At 36.9% G+C, this 19,715-nt stretch overlaps 1 protein-coding gene across 1 annotated transcript; it reads right to left on the bottom strand.

Annotated features, from left to right (window-relative positions):
- Positions 1–5,896: 5,896 nt before the first annotated feature.
- Positions 5,897–18,112, bottom strand: apip (APAF1 interacting protein). The gene is made up of 8 exons (XM_034680584.1): positions 18,003–18,112; positions 13,290–13,358; positions 11,770–11,870; positions 10,038–10,086; positions 9,788–9,905; positions 8,568–8,703; positions 6,515–6,682; positions 5,897–6,389 (listed from the first exon to the last, which is right to left on the bottom strand). The coding sequence occupies exons 2-8, from the start codon at positions 13,353–13,355 to the stop codon at positions 6,290–6,292; spliced, it is 738 nt and encodes a 245-aa protein (XP_034536475.1). The 5' UTR covers positions 13,356–13,358; positions 18,003–18,112; the 3' UTR covers positions 5,897–6,289.
- Positions 18,113–19,715: the final 1,603 nt, after the last annotated feature.

The raw sequence follows: 19,715 nt of genomic DNA, 5'->3' as shown, positions 1-19,715 counted from the left end.
TTTTTGAAGGGAGGGGATCAATGTACTTTATATCATTTTTGGGGTCCAGAGAGAAAATAAGGTTAATTTTGCTCATAATATGGCTTGGTACCTGTAGCAGCACAAACAATGATAAGAAACCTTTTGTTTGTATGGCCACAGCTCACATTAGCTACAGCCAATTGGCTTGATTTATATGTCTTACTAAGCTAATTTAACCAGCCATCTAGGTTAGATAATTTGCCGTGTAGCTCAGTCAATTAAACCTAATAGATAGGCTGAAGTCTCAATGTTAACCAGACCCAGCTGCTGCTCTTTGCATAAGGATTGTCCTCATTTTGTTTTGTTAGTAAACCTGGAGGTAGAAAAGCCTGAGCCAAACATTCCTCAGTCTGTGTCTTTAATACTTCTGTGTTGTTAGCTCTCAATATTAACAGTCAGTGGTAGTTTTTATGTCATTGTAAAAACAGACATGATTATTGTTGAGTTGTATTTATGGATATACATGTATATTTAAAGCTGCTACAGTCTACTATCCACTAAAGTAGCCTTAAATGTACGTGCAAACAGGATCAGCCATCAGACTTTAGATTAAGACTTTAATCACAACGGGTCAGTACGTTTTTGGGTTTGTCTGTTTCATGTGAAGACTTGTTAAGCTCCATTTTTCCCCAGCTCCAGTTCTTGGCAGGAAATGAAGAGAATTTGGTGGTACTTCCTTGACAATGGATAATCAACTGTACTGATTCACACCTGAACAAACAATGTTTGACCCAGATTGCCATCAAAACTATGATGTAAGAGGACGTGTTTGATACACTGCTTCTATGTTACCTGGCTTTCTCACTAATCACACTGCAGTGTTAAATACTTGATTCTGATTGGTCCAAATCCCCTGACTATGTTTGTTTTTTTTAATTCTGAATAGCAAGAGTGATGTCAGGGACAACAAGATCACACATGCCACATCAAATTAATCCACAGAAAGGAGACCTTGTCAGGTTCTTGTCTCACCCTGTAGAGATTCTATTCTGCATAATGACGTGCTCACTATACACCATCCCTTACTTTACAGCTGTTGACCACTTTCATTGGCCATCCTTCCATAAGCTGGACATAGCTACTGTGGTGTTTTATTATTTATGGACTACTGTTTGGTTGATTTTGTCATTTTTGGTCAGCATCTTGTTTTAAAGGGGCCAGTGACCATATTTGGACAGGAGGGTGGATATCCATTGTGATGCCTCTATTGACAGGTCCCCTGGTAGAGACTTGTTACATTACAGGTAGCTGCAGATTGAAGCACTTCTTCATATCATTGACTTTACTGTAAATGGGACAATACTCAACATATTGAACATCATGTTGTGTTGAAGAGGACTTTGAACTAGTGTTTAAGATAAACTAATATTAAAAATGTATTCCGAGGTAATCAAGAAAAGAGAATAAAGTTATTTTCTCATTGACTCCGATACAATCAGGCATCTTTTTGCAATAGGTGAAGTCCTCCTTACTGTCTATTAGAAACAGTTCAGGTTTAAGACATGAATGTTTTGTCTTTACCTCCAGAGTGGGAGCCTGCATCTATGTCTGATATTCATTCCAATATCACAGCTTCTAACAATTCGGGGGCCGACAGACTTTAAAGCTAACTCCCATAAATATACCATCACCTTACTGTCACGGCTAAAATGCTGGCAAATAATTGTCTTTTACTGAAACAGCATAGGTCCCTCACCTAGGAGACTATCAGGGTCTTCAGTTAGTTGAAAACCTCTCTCCATGTAGAGTCGGGGGTCGTCTGTTTGATGTTTTTCATCCAAGAAAGTGGTGAGCACTTGGCTTATCAGAGCATGTTTACTGGAAACTGTCTGCTCATGGCTTTATAGAGAGGATTATAATGGTGAGGCTAAAGGTAATGTTACCACTGAAAGCAGTGCTTCAGTATGCCGGCTGAATTTTCATCAGAGTTAGAATTTGTGGTTCTTAGCAAGCAAGTGAATGAAATTCACGAATAACTAAATATATATAAATATACTCTGTGCCTTCTTAATATGTGGGCTTAACCTAAGGAAGTAGAGGTCTTAGTCGTTGATTTAATTGATATTATTCTCTGTAAAAACACATTTTGGCCTCCAACATGTGAATAGATGAACTAGTTTATACACTTGATTGACATGAATGTCAGTAAATCACATAGACCTAACTGTTGCTGTTGACGGGCTGTCTGTTATTAACTAGTAAAGGTTGCCAAGTTTAATAAATTAAATCCTGTTCTGCTTGGTGAAGATCTAATTACAAACATATCCTATATCCCTTTAGGGCAACCAGAGCCATTATTACAATACAATGTATCCCGGTGAGTGAGTGGGCCGAGGAACATGCATTACTATCTGCCATGTTCTGGTTTTGAATGCACTTCTTAAATCATACTGGCTTATCTCATTTCCTGATTCCTATCACAGTCTTGAGAGAAATGAGTAAGTATCTAATGGAGGGAAAACTGCAAAAAAAAAACAACAACAGAGTGTCATAGAGGAACATTACAAGAATGTCAAAATACAGAAGTGGTCTTTCAAATGTCAACCCTGACGACACATAAGTGAGCTTCAGGTGTTTTTGTTGTGAGGATGTGTGTCTGAGCTGAGCCGCTGACACACCCACAAAACTTGCGACTGAGCGTCAATAATATTAATATATATTACCATTTGGCCTGTCACAAGGCTTTTACTGAAGCTAAAAATCATAAACACATTCACACTTTAATCAATATCATAAAAAAATATGGTGCAGCAATGAGTGTTCCTTTTCTCCTGAGACATGGGTGCCAAACAAGTTAATACAACTTGAATGTAATTTATGGGTTGAGGGGCGCCACTACAGCTCTTGAACTGTTAAACATCCTTCAAGTGATTGAAACGGCTGGGGAAAATAACATTTTCAGCAATGCTCATAATGAGATGCCCTGTGCAGACACTGATAATGTGTTCCAAAAGAGACTGCTAATGGCTGTAGTGATGGAGCAGAAGATCAAAAACAGTGATGTTATTTTGTGTCTTTCCAGGCAACACGCTGTGTATTTAAAGTTTTAAGAACAAACAGATGGAAATAAGCTTTTTGAGGGAGTTCAAACAGAAACACAAATGGGAGCACACATTATGAAGAAAGGCGACTGTCACACAAGAAGTTAGGGTTTACTTTAACAAAAGATTACAGCAGGGAATTGTGTGCATGGACTGTACTGTCGCTACAGATAAAGGAACAAAAGAGTCAAGGGGCGAGTCTGCTTTGCATTCTGCCAGAAAAAGGGGTTGATACGGGTATGTTTTTAGAAGAACATGATGCTTTCACTGGTATTATCTTGTGCTTAATGGGCATGTAGTAATTAAAAGTTATGTGGGCTAAACCACACATATGCTTCACAGTTTAATTTAGCAGGAGGCCTTCTGTTATCTCTGTGACCTTCTGGGAAGAACAGGGTTTATGTAAATGTTGCATTAATTCCAGATAATGTCACAGGTGCTTTTTGTGGTCACTTTATGGTGCATTCTGGGGTTCTTCCTTAAAAAACAAAATGCTCTGTCTGTCAGTGTTTAATCCCTGCTCCAGTAAATTCTTTATAGCTGTGTATCTTTGTTAGTCATACTTTTTTCTTTATATTAAAATATTGTGCATCAGTGTAAACTTGATTCTTGACATCATAATAAACACAATGTATTTAATCATTTATTCAAAGGTTCCCTGTGGATTTTTCTTGTGCACAAACAAAACGTATGTTTAGATTGGGAATCATCCATTAGACTGCATTGTTAGCATCCTTCAATTTAACACTCTTTTAAGCTTGTCTTGTTATGGTTGCTTGCAGTACTTTCACCTTAAGTTGTGCATTGCTGCATGTATTGTTGTGCTAGCTCTGCTTGTTGTTTACTGCAGGGGATCCCAAACTTTTCAGCCCACGACCCCTAAAATATAGGTGCCAAATCATGTGGCTTTGTTTCCTGTGCCGTTATGAATTAACCTGCTGCTACTGATGCTTTTGATAATTAACTGTTCACTAACCCTAAACTTAGGAGTCATCTGGCAAAAAGAAAGGCAGGAAACTCATTACGATTTCTATTTTCAAGGTTTTATTTCAAGTTTCGCTACTATTTGTCCCGACCCCCACTTTGGGAACCCCTGGTTTACTGGAACGACAGGTAGGACTCTATAACTGTCCATTTTGTCTATTAGGTACTTTCACTCAAGACAAGGATCTAAATAATTCCACCCCCGCTGGTTAAATGTCGTCATTCTCACGACAAGGCAGTCGATTCAAACACAACTTCTTACCAAGTATTTTCCTTTCTAGTCTAAATGCTTTGGTTAACCCTTGCATAGGGGCTTTTGTAGTGAACTCCATGGCATGCTGCTTGGCTGTGCTATGACGAGAATATTCCTGTCTGAGTTTTTATTTGTATTTATTTTTTACATGTTATTCTCTGTAATCTTGAAATCTTTCTACCTTCTTTTGACATGCTAAAAGCCTTACTAGGGACAGAAGTTGGAAACTACTAGCAATAATCTCTATATGCAAAGCATCAGCTACTACAGCTGTTTGAATCCGGCATTGGTTGTACTATGAAATGTGCAACGACATAAACTTAGTAGCTAAGGTGTGGAAACACAGACCACAATATGAGATGGGTTCCCGAAATCACCCGCCCAAAAGTCATGGGTGTCAGAGTGTGGTAAACAGGGGACTGAGTGTACAGATACAGATAGGATAATGAATAGATATGTGTAGGGATTTCTGTGCTGCACCCTTGCCAAAGGTTAAAACAAGAAACAGCAAACCTATTACTTTTTCTACTGAGGTATAAAAGCAGTAGACTGATCAGTGAAAAATGTGTTCTTTCAGGATGACTAAATACATGTCTATAATGTTCAGCTTTTCCTTTCACACAGCCATATTGTGGAGAAAAATGTCTCTACCCAGCTGGACCCATTCTGCAGTATAGGCAATTTGCAAATCCCCCTCAACCCCCCACTCAACCTCACCTGAGCCTGTGAGTCGTCTTTGTCTTCATATTCCATTCATAATGTGTCTGTTGCTGAAATTTATTGGCTGACGGGTGATAAATATTAATAAAGATGCATAATGGCGTGAATATTGGGATATATAATAAAAACTAATGTTTGGTTTGGGTTGTTGGGGCAAAGTCTGACTTTGAAAATGTTGAGAACTTTAGTGTGAAGGTAGAACTTTACAAAAAAGTCTGGAAGCATGTTTTTCTTTGCCCTGAAGTGGACCATGAAAGTCATAGTGAGAGCCACAGTGTTGTCCTTATATGTGTGTTTCTGTTGCAGATGACTTTAAAAGGATGCCTCATAAATCAGAAGTCAGGAAATCTTGGCAGTGTTAGTGCAGAACGAAAGAATATTTTTGTTGCTGTTTTTTTTTATATATATTCCTTCTTTTTTCATTTTCAAATAAGCCTGCAGCATATTTGACAGTGCTCTGGTTTCAGCGAGTACAGTGGTGGATGCAATGGGATGTTGGCAGCAGAGGGAGCTTGTTAAAAGAACAAGTCTGACTTTCATGAGAAATGATTATGCAAACGACTCGAGGCAAGCTGTGCAAGGATCCACAGGCATTGTTAGATGGCTGCATTGAATGCAAGACTGTATGGAGATGTCCACCAGCACAGTGAAGGTCTTTTTTTAATGAAACTTCGGGTCATTGAAAAGTGTTTGGATGCCAACATTTATGTGTGTGCAAGTCTTTATCAAGTCAGAAATGGTACTCAAGTATTTAATTCATGGTCTGGAGCTTAAGTAGTAACTTACAGTTTCATACATGGTTCAAAGACATCCAAATCCAACAGTGTGTCTTCAATCACAACAATAAGAATGTAAAATAATTTCTGCAACTCACATCTACATTTCATCAGTTTTATTGATTAAAGCAAAAGCAGTTTGTTACCATTACAAGTCGATTGAGATGCAAAGTATGTTCATGGCTGACATACACTGCGACCTTGATTTCAGTGCAGTGAAACCCTTGAATAGGAAAGCATTTGAACCCGAAGACCTTTTATTTGACGGCTGCTCACTCATGAGTTGTCCCACAGTGCTTCGCAGCGTACCTCCAGGTGCTTCCGGATCACAGGCATTCAATCTCCTCCAACCCCAAATCTGCCCCTACCATCAAATTTCATCGTATTTGAAGCAGGCCGGCGTGAAAGGGAAAATGATTACAATCAGCTCCCCTGATTGAACTCCACTGACCTTTCTGCTACAAATGTCTATTTCTAAAAAGCAAAAGAGAATGTCAGACTATTCCCTTTTCTTCCATTGGGAGGGCTGACGGGTCCAGCCCACACTGCTTCATCTGCACGGCGATGTCAAACAGGTAGTCGTAGCATTCACACCTACAAAGTGCAACAGAATTTAAAGTCTTTGTTGAGCAAAATTTATGGGATTCTAATATAATTTTACTGTTTTTTATATAAGCTTTGCATTAATGATACTTAAGAGTTGAGAGATAAATGCTTACATAGTCTTAGCTTTTTCCCATGTCTCCCCCCAGACGTAGACACCATGGCGGCGGACGAGGACAGCACAGGTGTCCGGGTATTCCTCCATTGCCAAAGCCATCCGATCTTTCAGGTCCTTCTCCTCTGGTGTGTTTTCAATAATAGGTATAACCAGAGCGTCATCATACCTGTGTAGATCCGGGGAAGAAAACTTCTAATTAAACCCAGATTAATTACATTTGGAGGCATTGACTTCTGCCATCACCGCTGTCAGATACTGTACATGCCTGTTCTCAAAGCTTGTCACTGCTGTCTGCTGTACAGTTTACCTTATTCCTAGACAACACATCAAAGGAATACAATGGCAGTAAATAAGGCAAATTACTAAGAATAAATGAGAAATGAGTAATTTATCAAGAAAAGATACCCCTTGTACCTTCTCGATTTTAGCTCTCTGAAACTAATTATCTTTGTTTTTTGGTCTGCGAGTTAATGAAAATAAGCTATTTAAAATAGTCACCTGGCATGTTTTTTTAACCATTTTTGAAAATGTACAACTGAATTATGAATCTAAAAAATAAACAATGAAAATAATAATGTCACTGCCGTAATCCAACTAACTCTTCTACCCAGCCCTTACCAGATAGGATCAATCTACACCTCTAGTATTTTTCAGCTGCCTTCATGTGTAACCAGCACACTGCTGTATCTTTGAACTGTTAATGTTATTCCTAACAGGCGTTTCAATCAATGCCAGGTTGTCAAGTGGAACCCTTAAATAAAATGAGGCTAATTCAAAATCACTAAAAGCACAATTTCACAATGTGCCCAAATGATGTGCACAAAATCAAACTGAAGTATAACGCAGCACAGATGTTTTTAGTATGATTTAATGAAACAAACACTGGGCACCAAGCCTTTGTTATACAGAAGAGCTCTGTGGAAAGTCTCGCATGTTTCAGCCTGTGATTTGAATCAGGGTTATTGAGAAACTGGAGGCAAGACAGGGCACATTAGAGTACAAAGAGCTCATAGACATGAAAACGCATTTAAATCATTATTTTGATACATCACTACCAAACGCCTGGGATGACATTGTTCTCTTTATGTGGCTGATTTCATATTTTGCATTTATAAACCTTGATGAAGGTCACAAGTCCAAGATGTCGGCTTCAACAACAAAGTTAAGACTAATTTGTGAACTTCTACATTAACTCTACCTTTGCTTAATATTTGTATTTGTTTTGAAAATCTTTGGTAGAGAAGCCAAAAATGACTTTGGAACTCTTTTGAGCTAAATATACAAAAAATAAAAACTTTCTATTTTTCTAACATATGAAGTGGTGTCTTTTGAAACACTGTGTTTGTATCTGTATGGTAAATACTCCTCCAAATTGGGAGAGGTGAAAGTTAGGGTGTTGGTTGACCTAGCGGTTAAAGTGCCCGTCCCGTATACTGACACCCTCAGTACACTAGCCAAAACTCTCTACAGCATGTCTCCTCACATTTCCTGTCTCTCTTCAGCTGTCCTGTCAACAATGGCACAAATAACTAAAAAATAATAACTGTAGAAAGAATAAGATAACACTTCTGAGAAAGGACAAAACTCAACATCACATATTTTTTTATATTTTTATATAAATATAGTGCTTTGATGAGGAACTTTTGGTTTGCTTCAATTCTAATGACCTCCTGTGGATTCATCTCTCACGTCTCATGTCTCTGCTGATCTGGCCCTGTACATGTGTTGGTAGTGTTTCCTGATAAAAGACCTCATCCTGCTTTCTTTAACAGTCGACTGTCTCAGTGACTGTGAACCTTCTCTGTAGAGAGTGTAGAAAAAGACTGTCTCAGCAAGGTCCTGCCTCATGTGCAATGTTCTTGCCTATAGGTGAAGCGCTGCCACTATCTCAGTCACAAATCACAAGCAATCCATATATTCATGTAATGCAGCTGTCTTTTTTTTGTTTGTTTTTTTACTTTCAGAACCAACATTTGACAAACCTCCACTTGTCTGTGTGATGAAAATGCTTCTCAACTATTTAGACTAATCCATGCTGCCTGATTACATACCGATAGTTAGTGCCTGAGGTGCCCTTACGGATCCCCTTGATCATCTCCTGGTGTGTTATCCTGAACTCTTTGCCAGGATACAGCAGTGTTGCCATGACAGCAGCCTTAGAGTGGGTGTGTATGACTGCCTGTGCTCCTGTATTTTAGCAAGAAGAAAGATGATTTTTTTTTGAGTGTTGTCTAAAGAAGAAGCAGGCGATGAACATCAAGGTGCATTTGAATGCTTTGTGTAATTTGTGTTATTATGAATGGGTCCCATTTTAAGAGGCTTCAATAGCAGTGAAGGATGCAAACTGAACAAACTTTTACCAGTTTCTCCAAGCTATGTGAGGTGACTGAGGGATGAGATTTGAGTTTAATCACATTTTAAAAAAAAAACAAAAAAAAAAAACAGTATCTCAGTGTTACCTCACATGCTTCCTTAAAGACTAATGGCTGTTCCTGCACAGGAGCAGCATGTGAACAAGCTGGAGCTGCTTGTTTCAAAATGAATTACTCATAAGAGGAACCATATCACATTTTTATGTCAAATCTAAGTATCCTTGTATCTCGTCTTTCTTTTGTTCTTAATGTCTTCTTGATGTTACACATAGAGCCTCTGCGTTACAAATAAAGATCAGACCTTATCTGACTCTCATACGCAAAACATGAAACATGTTTATGTAATTAATATGTGTAAATGACATTGTAAAAAAAGCTAATACTTAAATCTAATAAGTGAATCTGATAAAATAATATATATAACAAAATATAATACATAAATAAAATGTATAATAATACAATAAAATAAATATTATAATATAGGATTATAATAACAAATATAATAAAATAATATTAAAATATGATATACATAATAAAAAGCTAATAAATACATCTAATAAAATATATATAATAAAATATAATACATAAAAACAATATATAATACAATAAATATTAACATATAATTATAAAAAATATATAATAATATAATATATGATTATAATAATATATATAATGATAAAATATAATGTTAAAATAATATATACATAATAATATATACATAATAATAAAAAGCTAATAAATAAATCTAATAAAAAAGCTGTTTTAAGTCCATTAGGGCTTTTTTAAAATATTGCTTTCCTTTCCCTTCAGTGCTCCACAGACTGGACTCTGGTACAATACAAACACGTGACTTCATTCATTACAGATATAAATCAGTGGAATACAGTAGACTGGCTCACCTCTCATGGTATAGGCATTCATGAAAAGAGGTGTACATTGACTCTTCTTTAACTTCTTCCAGGCAGGTGGACAGCTGATGTCTTTCTCCTCCACATCACACACAAACATGTCGTCTGGCTGAGGATCACAGACATTAAAGAAAGGTGAGATTTGACCTTCCTTAAACACACTTTGTCTTTTCTAAATACTGCTCGATCAGGAGTGATTGTAACAGAGCAATATTTCACACTGTGGCTGGGACCGGCTCACCTGTATTCTCTCTTTCTGGACGCCTGACGGTGCAATGTAGATTTGATCTCTGTGAGTCATACAACATGGTATTAATGAGAAAGAGTTGGACAAGGACAACAGAGTTTTGGGTTTTGCAAAAGCAATCACAAGATTTATTTTAGCCTTGCACAAAATAAATAAATAATTCACAAGTAGGTGAGTCTTCTTTTTAGTGTTGGTGAATGACAACAGGAACTTCAAGAAACTCTCAGTAAAGAGCTGAATCCCCAAGGGCATGTTTTAAACATGGACTTCTTGCAGTTATTGCATGAGTCTTATTTTTTTAAGTTCCAAATCCCCCTGTTCATCTAACTCTCTGGTGTTTTCTGAACTTGGGATGCACTGTAGAACAAAAAAGACATATTTGAAACATCGCCTGATGTTTCCAGACAACCCATTAATCTGACCAAGAGAGAAATTAGAAGCTAAATATTACAACCTTCAGTCTTGGCCAACCCTTGATGAAAATAAAGCCTGATAGACTTGTTTTCAGTTTTAACAAAACAGCCCTCGATGATACACTCCAAACCTCAACAGCAATCATATTTTTCCGTAAATTTTGAGAGCTTTAACGGTCGCCAATAAAAAGTAGAGAATAAAGCCATTGTATTCTTCTTTATCTTGCAACAGAAACAGCATATCAAGGAGTATAAAGGAGTAGCCTATTGATTTTTTTTGTGTGCAAGGTTTGGTGAGGCCGCCTCGGGCTCTGAGTCATTTCCCAGTCGAAGTAAAGCAAGGAAGAAAAAAAGGCTTCAAAAGTTAAAATTCAGACCTGCACTCTCAGAAAGTAAAAATACACTCGTTGGATTTTTAGAGTAAAATACCGAAAGCTGCAGTCTTTAGACCGCTTCATGATTTAAATGTTTTCACTAACTTTCTCTTATGTGGTGAAAATGCATAATTAAAGGAGGCTTTGTATTCAAGGAACACCAGGCTTCTGAGCTAATAATTAATCCACTATTTTATAGAAAGTGTAACAACAGCTACAGTTTTGATACACCTTGATTGTGTTGGGGCCATAAACTGAGACTAAAATGACAAATTACTTCCTGTTCTGTTTCAAAAACTGTACAACTCTGCTTTACTCAACTGTAAGAATGAAGCTCTTAACTGTTTATTTTTTATCTGACTCTAAAAGAGGAATAACAGAAGAAGAATAAAGAACATTCTCACCTAAATCAATTTGGAGCGAGAGTTTTTATACTTTTGTTTTCCCTGAATAAAGCTTATATGCAGTGGAAGTCAGTATATCTTTTGTTTCATCTTGGTTTTCTTCAACCTCCTTGCGATGACTTAAATAAATGTCTGCCATTCACTATTTCATACAAGGATTTGCTAATGGGTGGTACTTTCTCTGAGGCTGCCATCCTCCGCAACACAGTTCAAAGATGTTTGTAATAACCTGTCAAAGCCTTCACTTTGAATTCTTTTTCATTACCAACAAGCAGTGGCCTTTGTCATCACCCACGATTTGCACACATTGTCAAAGCTGATGGAAGTGACCTCACACCAGCCTAACTGCACAATTTCAGCTAAAAACAAAAAGTGTCTGGCGTTTAGTGTTTGTCAGGATGGTCAAATATATGCTTAAGAAAAGTTGGATAACAGGGTTTCAAACACTCTTCAAGCTGGGACAGATATTTAAAGTTAAAGGATTGAGCATTTTTGATCCTACACAATATTCTGAGAGATGAATCAACCTACGAACCCTCGTTTAAGGCTGATCCCTCCTCCCGTCCCCGTTACCCATCCGAGCTGGTAGAAGAGTCGGCATAACTCAGGGATGAGCACACGAGGATGCTCCTTCTCCTGTGATGAACAAAACAACACTCAGAAGAACTCATGTTTAACATCTTAAAAATACAGTTTAGTAAATAAATCTTGTGGCAGACCAGTTTGATTGAAAGACTATTCACTTTGAGACAACAGATGATCAGCAGAGGGGAGTGACGCTAGTCTCAACCAAAGACAGCATAAATAATGGACGTAGTATCCGTGACGTCACCCATCTGTTCCCGAGCGTTGTTTTGAAGCCAGTCGATGGTGAGAGCCATATTGGAAATGCTGAACTCATCCTAACTAAGTGTGAGGTAAAGAGGCAGGGTTTGAGCCTCCTAGCCAACAGATTTGTGTTCCTGCCTGTCAGTCAAGTCAGTCATGTCCTTATTTAGGCAAAAATCGTAATCTTAATATCTTCTGAACCGTTGCATTAGAAAAAAGATCACCCCCAATACAGTGTGTCCACAATCGAGAAATTAGCTACGTAGACCCGTCTTTGAATTGGTGTGTATGTTGTTTTCTGGTGTTTCTGCAGCCAGCCTCAAGCTGGCGCTCAATGAACTGCAGTTTATAAAACTTCCGCATGGGCTTCATATTTTGAGACTGAAGGTCGACGCTTGGTCTCAACCCTAATTTTCTTTACAGTAGAAGATGAACAAAGAAATCAGACAGGCTGTTTTCTCCACATGGAGGGCCAAAATCACAATCACAATCAGCACAAACCTCAAGTCCCTCACAAGAGTTTGAACTGACCAGTACTAATGGTTGCTGTTTTCTCTGTACCAGTCTGACAGTAATTGGGACATCATCAAACACACGTTTTCACATGTTTAAGCACAGTCTTGAGTTAAAAGAACTGTTTAGAGATAATCTGTTCTTTATTAACAAGAAATCCTTTTAAACTACTACATGTTCAGACAGAGCATGATTATTCCTCTATGCAAATGAGCTCTTTGAACCCTCACACTGCCTCTTTACAGAGTAACACTGAACACACTGCTGTTTGTTTTGACTCACCCAATGATCATGAGCACAATAAATGTGAATCAATCCACTCCTTAAATAATTCCTGGTTGCTACCCTTTTTCAGTTATTCAGTTCCAACTGTTTTAAAAAGTAAAAAGGAACCTTTACAAAACATGAACTGTTCATCACAAAAAGTCATACAATGTCACACGTATGGTGTGTCAATGCACTTTGCTTTCCAGACTTTGATTTAAATGATTATTTACCAGAACAGCGACATTACAATCAAAACTTTGTTATTTTTATACCCTACTAATGCACACATGATAAGAGCTACTAATAAATAAGCTAAAACATCCTCAAAAACCTGTTTAATGTACTTGATAGCTTCTCAATTTGACAGCACCACTCAAGCTTGGCTAAATGTACAGCATCCTCATATAAACACACTTCTAGTGATTTTCTCTTTCACGTTCAGCTTGCCTGTTTCTCTGCAGCCTCTTGACCTGCATCTTGGCAGCCGTTGCTGGTGCCACACAAAGATGACATCTCCTGTGAGGAAGACATTGACCAAATTTAGAGACACATCACAATGCAGAGAGGCGATGTCTGGCATATATGGTTGCAGTAACATTGATTTTGATGTCATTGGAGACAGGCTTAGTGCTCTTTAGTCACAATGAAAGAGCACTTTGACAGCGTCTTACTTCCTCATTATGATTTACAGCCTGCTGAAATCAGATACTGTCGAGATAACATGAGGAAGAAGAAAAGAGAAGTGATTTACAGTTCCCGCTAATTCCTCTCCTCCCACACGTCAGTTATGGAAGAGCCACGGTTTGCTGAGATGGAAGAATAGGTAGGCAAGTGCTGCTCAAAAATCCCAAGTGCTGCTATTGATTTATGTTTCTATTTATACCAAGAGTTACACCGTGGAAGAGAAGGAAGGTAAAGCTTCACATGTTTTACATCAAGTAAATGAAAAGGTTTACCCATGTGGTAGAGAGAGTAACATTTGGGAAATACAAGTGAGGTAACTTTTTTGTTTTGATAAGGTGTTAGTTTAAAAAGATGTTGTGTCAGACTGATCTTTTGGATGCCAGCATAAAACCTGTTGAAGCTCAATGAAACACACATTGTTGGGACTTGTACCCACGGATAAATTTAAAGCATCAAGTTGTGAACATCACTTTAAGCAGGAAAGAAAACTGTTCTTCTACTAGGTGTCCAATTGATCTTACCCACTCTAGCTGTAGTTTTAAAAAACACACTTAAAACTTCCTGATGTTGTCTTCCCCCACTCTCTGCTCCCCACGTTTCCTGGCTCTCTCCAGCTGTCCTGTCCATTAAAAGGCAAATTCCCCAAAAATATATTAAAAAAAAACTAAAAAACGTCCTGATGTTTAAGCCCAGAGGCCATTAAGGTCTCTGGGCTGACAGAGCCAGAGACCTTCATGTTTGCGCCTCTGGCCAGGTTAGAGAAACCAATTCACCGGCCTTAATTTCAGGATTTTGGACGTTGAAAAATGTAAAAAGACAGTTACTTTGCCTTTTTTCTATTTAGTCTTATAACTTAATCAACTGCTTTTATTACGGCCCCGATTTCCACACCACATCATGATGAAGAACTAATCAATGAAAAAAGGCAGAGCACTGCAATTACGTTTCACAAGGACATTCACCAGAGCTTTTCATTTTTAAAAAAGGAGGCACATGTCCAACCACTGCTTCTCATCAGCTGACATCAGCTGACATCAGTGACATCAGTGGCATCAGCTGACACTGGCACTGACGGTGCAGTCGGTTAAATTTGAGTCACACTGTCAGCAGTATGAAGGGAAGGACTGTGCTGCAGGAAGCTGCACTAAACACACACTCAAAGGCATCCTCTTGGCAGAAAACACTGTAAATGTTGACACGTAATGCGTTTGCGTTAGCTTATGTTACCTCACAGTAAACACTGACTGCTTCAATGGAGGAGGATGAGCTCCTTTTAAATATAATACCAGCTTGAATTGCTGGAAGGGCTTGTATAAGACTACAATTTTGTCAATATGAAAATAACTGTCACTTGTCTTCAAACAGTAAATAGTCAAATATGAATGAATAACTAAGACAAGACTCAACTGTCCATTTTTTACCTTCTTTATGTCCTTTTAACTCATTGTATTGAATAAAAAAACAGAAATAAAGATTTAAGGTTAAAGATGTTCTCCTGTGATCTGTACGAGCATACAGCCTAACTAATAAAATACAAATATTTCCTTAATACTGCTATTATTTTTCAGAAAGGCATTTAAAATATTTATATCTAGTGTTACTGTTTGAAATGCTGCCTGTAGTTTCATTTTTAAACTACCAGAATGTCTTTCCTTATATGATAAACTGCAGCACAAGCTCAGTTTATTGAATACAAAGCAGTATGTGGCATTTAACCACAGGGACCAGTTGTAGTATGAAAGTTAGCTTAGCATAAACCTTAGTACAAAATGAAATCATCAATATAATCTTTTGCTGCAATTAAAAGTCATTGAAGAAATCTCTTTGACTTTGAAAAAATAGGTGGCTGTTTTGATTACTTTTTTTTTTAAGTTATATTTTTGGGGCATTTTCGGCTTTGATGGACAGGACAGCTGAAGAAAGACAGGAAATGGGGGGGATCAGAGAGTTGGGGAAGACGTGCAGTAAATGGTTGAAGCTGGAATCAAGCCTGCGACCTCTGCGACGAGGGCTATAGCCTCTGTATATGGGGCACGCTTAGACCGCTAGGCCAACGGCACCCCGTTTGAAATTTTATGAGCCATAAAGAGAAAAATAGAAATCAGTTAATCAAAAAATATTTGGGTTGCAGTCCTAAAAGTATTTATCAAAATGCACGATAGTCAAGATTTAAGAATTTTTTCACCTCTTGTGAGCAGAGTGTCTATTTTACCTCATATATAATATAATGGTATACAGTATATTGTAAAGGTTTAGTATGTATACAGATGACAAGAGTGAATGATCTCAACTCTGATAATAAGGCACTTTTACTTTTAATTTATGACTAAGAGGAAATTTTATCATGCCTTATTCAAACAACTTTCTTGTTGCTGCAACAACTTGATGCTGTGGAAATACTAAACATGTCAGCACACAAACCTAATGGAGCAACAATGTGTCATCAAAGTGTGGGTATGTAACTTTGAACTGCAACCAAAGATTACATCTGATCATTTAATTTTGTACTAAGGTTTATGCTAAGATAACTTTCACACTACAACAGGTCTCTGTGGTTAAATGCCACATACTGCGTTATATTCACTAAACTGAGCTGGTGCTATGTAGTTTATCATACAAGGAAAGCATTTGATATTTAGCTTCACTATAATACAAACATCCAGTTTCTGTAAATAATACAAAGATGTACAATGCCACTAAAAGTTCACTACACTCAGAATACACTGGCACTATGAATATTTATCCAAATTAGAGTCTGTGGTACACTGCTTCATTGGCTTCCTTTTCCTTATTTTGAGCGTGCTTAAGCTGCTTTGAAAAATACTTTACATGCCAGTGCTTGGAAAAGAAATCCTCTGTGACTGGAGACTGATGCTATTTTTGATTGTAACAAAAGACAACACAGGGTCATTTCATTTCATCAAGCTGCTCTGTGTTCCAAGTTGTGTGCCTGTCATGTTTGTTGATGTTGAAGAGGGCCTGAGGGCTGAAATGTCATCTAATACAAGAGAAATGCATATGCAGCCAGGATACACTGAACTTTTTTCCCTTCTACTTTTAGACGGAAGTTGGAGTCCTGTCAGTCGAGTCATCTACTATGGGAGTGATGGAATAAAACATCACGTAACAAACATCTTAAGAAAATGGCATCTGTGATTAGACTCAAACCCTGCATTAAATCAAATGAACAGATGACTTACTGCAAATTTAGATCTCAATATTTGTTTATATAGAAGTTTTGCTGACTAATGCTATATGATACAGTTATCACTTAACAAGAGTATTGTGGTTTGGGTTGAATGGAAAAGGCTACATAAAGGTCGGGTTTACATGAAGATATTTTTTGTCAAACGACAGCGTTTTCAGTTTTCTGACAGTTTGCTTGTGTTTCTTGTTTCTTTTTGTCATTTTGGAAATGTTAAATTTGAAGTTTTGAACCGTTTCCCAAAAACAATTATATGATGTCACTGTAAGCTCTACAGAGGTGTGATAGCATTCATTACAACTTTATTATATTTCATGGACTAAATGATTACTTGGTTAACCATCTAACTTAGCAAATAGCCTTTATTGCTTTTAGCTGAGTCTTATTCTATCTTATTTTATTTATTTATTATCTAGTTCAAATTTTAGTCACTTTTTTAAGTATATACTGTCTTATTTTAAATCATTATAGACACATAATATTTATTCAGTTAATTTTTATTTTGTATTTATTTTCTTTAATTTATTTTGAATTATTTTATTATTTATGATTCTTACAGATAACCTATCAGTATTTTAACATTTTATTCTGTTTACCTTGCTGTATTTACTTTTAGTGTAGCATCTCAAATTATTTTACTATTTGTTGGTGTTAAAAGTTGAAAACACAAACCTGTACGAAGGTTTTAGTAGCACTGCACTTTCAAAAGCTTGTTGACATGTTGATGGTGTCACATGATGGTTTCTTGTTTTATAAGCATGAAACCTGTTTCACATCACAAAGCTCTGTTTTCACTGCTCATAAAAATATTTGACATGTCTTGCACATCAACCTAGGTTGAGCACTCTTGTCACATAAGTATGACATATTTAATTGTGACAAAGGATGATGTCAAGTTGTTTAACTTTATGAAGACGCTGTTTCAAGGTGTGTGTCTACAGGTGAGATCAGCTGTGCTGAAAAGAGAATAAGGTGGTATGATGCTTCATCCAGCTCAATAAACATCCACAGTAAGCCGCATTGTTACGACGTATTTAACGAAATGTCTGCATTCATAAATGCAACATTTGACTCCATATTTCAGCATTAAGGTTTCGTGTTTTCAAATGATTATTAAGCTGTGCAGTTTTCTGCAGCAGCTGTGTTATGCGTGGACCAGTCAGGGTAACTTTGCAAGGAGCTAAGATAGCATGCAAAGTCATTGTGTTGCGACAAAACTGCAAAAAACATCAGAGTAACCGATAAAAAAAATGTAGAGTACAACTACTCACCTGACGTGTGCTGTGAAACCCGTCTTTAGTCGGAATAAAACTGTCACGATGTTAAAACTGCAACCCGTACTGCTGCTGCACTGACGTCATCAGAGTGCGACGAGCAAACAGGATGCATCAATGGGATGCATTCATTAGCCTATTTATACAGTTTATGCCATAGACACACACCAGACTTTTGTTGTCGTTTCTAAACAGTTTATTTAATCAATTAAATACGATAATTTCAGTGTATTATCCGTAATTTACAGATGATAAATTCCTGATTATTTGAGAGGCTTTAATAGCTTTCTTATTTATAGTTAAGCTGAATACATATTCAAGTCTATGATTCAAGTACATATTTAGTTTCAGAGGTGTCAAAAGTATTCGCATTCATTACTCAAGTAGAAATATAGATTCAAGGCTTTAAAAAGACTTCTGTAGAAGTTGAAGTATCAACTCAAGGTTTTTACTGAAGTAAAAGTGTAAAAGTAGCTACTGGTTTCAAAACTGCTTAAAGTATAAAAGTAAAAGTAATGTAAGGGGAAAAAATGCTATTTAGGACAAAAGCTTAGGCTGCACCACAGGGGCCTATAATGCACTACCCCACAGTCTACCAAAAAAACATGTTTCTAAAGGCCATAATGACTAAAATGCTATATTAATATGTTAATGTTTAAATAATTGGGTTGCAACTGTATCCGCCACATTTATGCCCATTGAAAATGAATGCATCTTCGTGCAATGCAAATACATTAAAGAACCATATATGTGTACTACTGAGCATTAACGTGTTTCATGGAGCGGAAGATAACAAGGCTATTTTTGAAATGTAAGGAGTTGAAAGTACAGATAATTGCGTGAAAATGTAAGGAGTAGAAGTAAAAAGGTCGGCTGAAAAATAATTACTCCAGTAAAGTATAAATACCCAAAATTTCTACTTAAATAAGGTAACAAAGTATTTGTACTTTGTTACTTGACACCTCTGTTTAGTTTGAATATAGAGCAAATAGCTAGTATTATAAATATAACAGGTATAAGACTGTCACCAAACCTGTCCTTTTCAAACTTTACCATCATGTTATTTATCAGTTCTGTCATATTTTTGATTAACTTTTTTCCCTTACCATAATTGACAATAATGCATTGTTGAATACACACAACAAAAATAATACCGGGAGTTGAGACAGAAAGTAAGACACAAGGTAAAAATACTTGGGTGAATTCAATAAAAGGATCAGTAGATTAGCCTATTAGGCATTAGGCTATGACCTTTAACAATGTTGAGAGTCTCAAAGGTATTGGAGCGTGACTTGTTTAATGCTGAATAGTTTTATGTATCGTTTCATTTAGTTTATACAAATCAGAAATAGCGGTTTGCTGAAAAAGTTTCTGAATGTGTATTTTTATAAGTAAAAAAGATAGTGATGTTTTTTTTGTTGTAACCTGCAGATTTCTTTTAAAAACATGACATCTTTGTATAGAAAAGTAAAAAAATACATGATAAATCATAAATCATATATCATTTAGACAAACTCTTTCAAAAAAAAGGAGGGAGACAGGTCCCATAGGCTACAGGTGTCAGCCTTTATTTGTCATCAATAAGACATATTCAAGATTAAATAAGAGAGCAATTTCTTTTAGTGGATAACGTCAAGAAATTTAAAACAGGCATCTCGATGTGTGTTTGTGGTTTAGTAAAAAATATTTTACTAATCGTTCACGGATTAA

Source organism: Notolabrus celidotus, chromosome 3 (assembly GCF_009762535.1).
Source record: "Notolabrus celidotus isolate fNotCel1 chromosome 3, fNotCel1.pri, whole genome shotgun sequence".
NCBI classification, from domain to species: domain Eukaryota; kingdom Metazoa; phylum Chordata; class Actinopteri; order Labriformes; family Labridae; genus Notolabrus; species Notolabrus celidotus.
The sequence above is the reverse complement of the archived record's forward strand: the minus strand, read 5'-3'. Positions and strand labels throughout refer to the sequence as shown.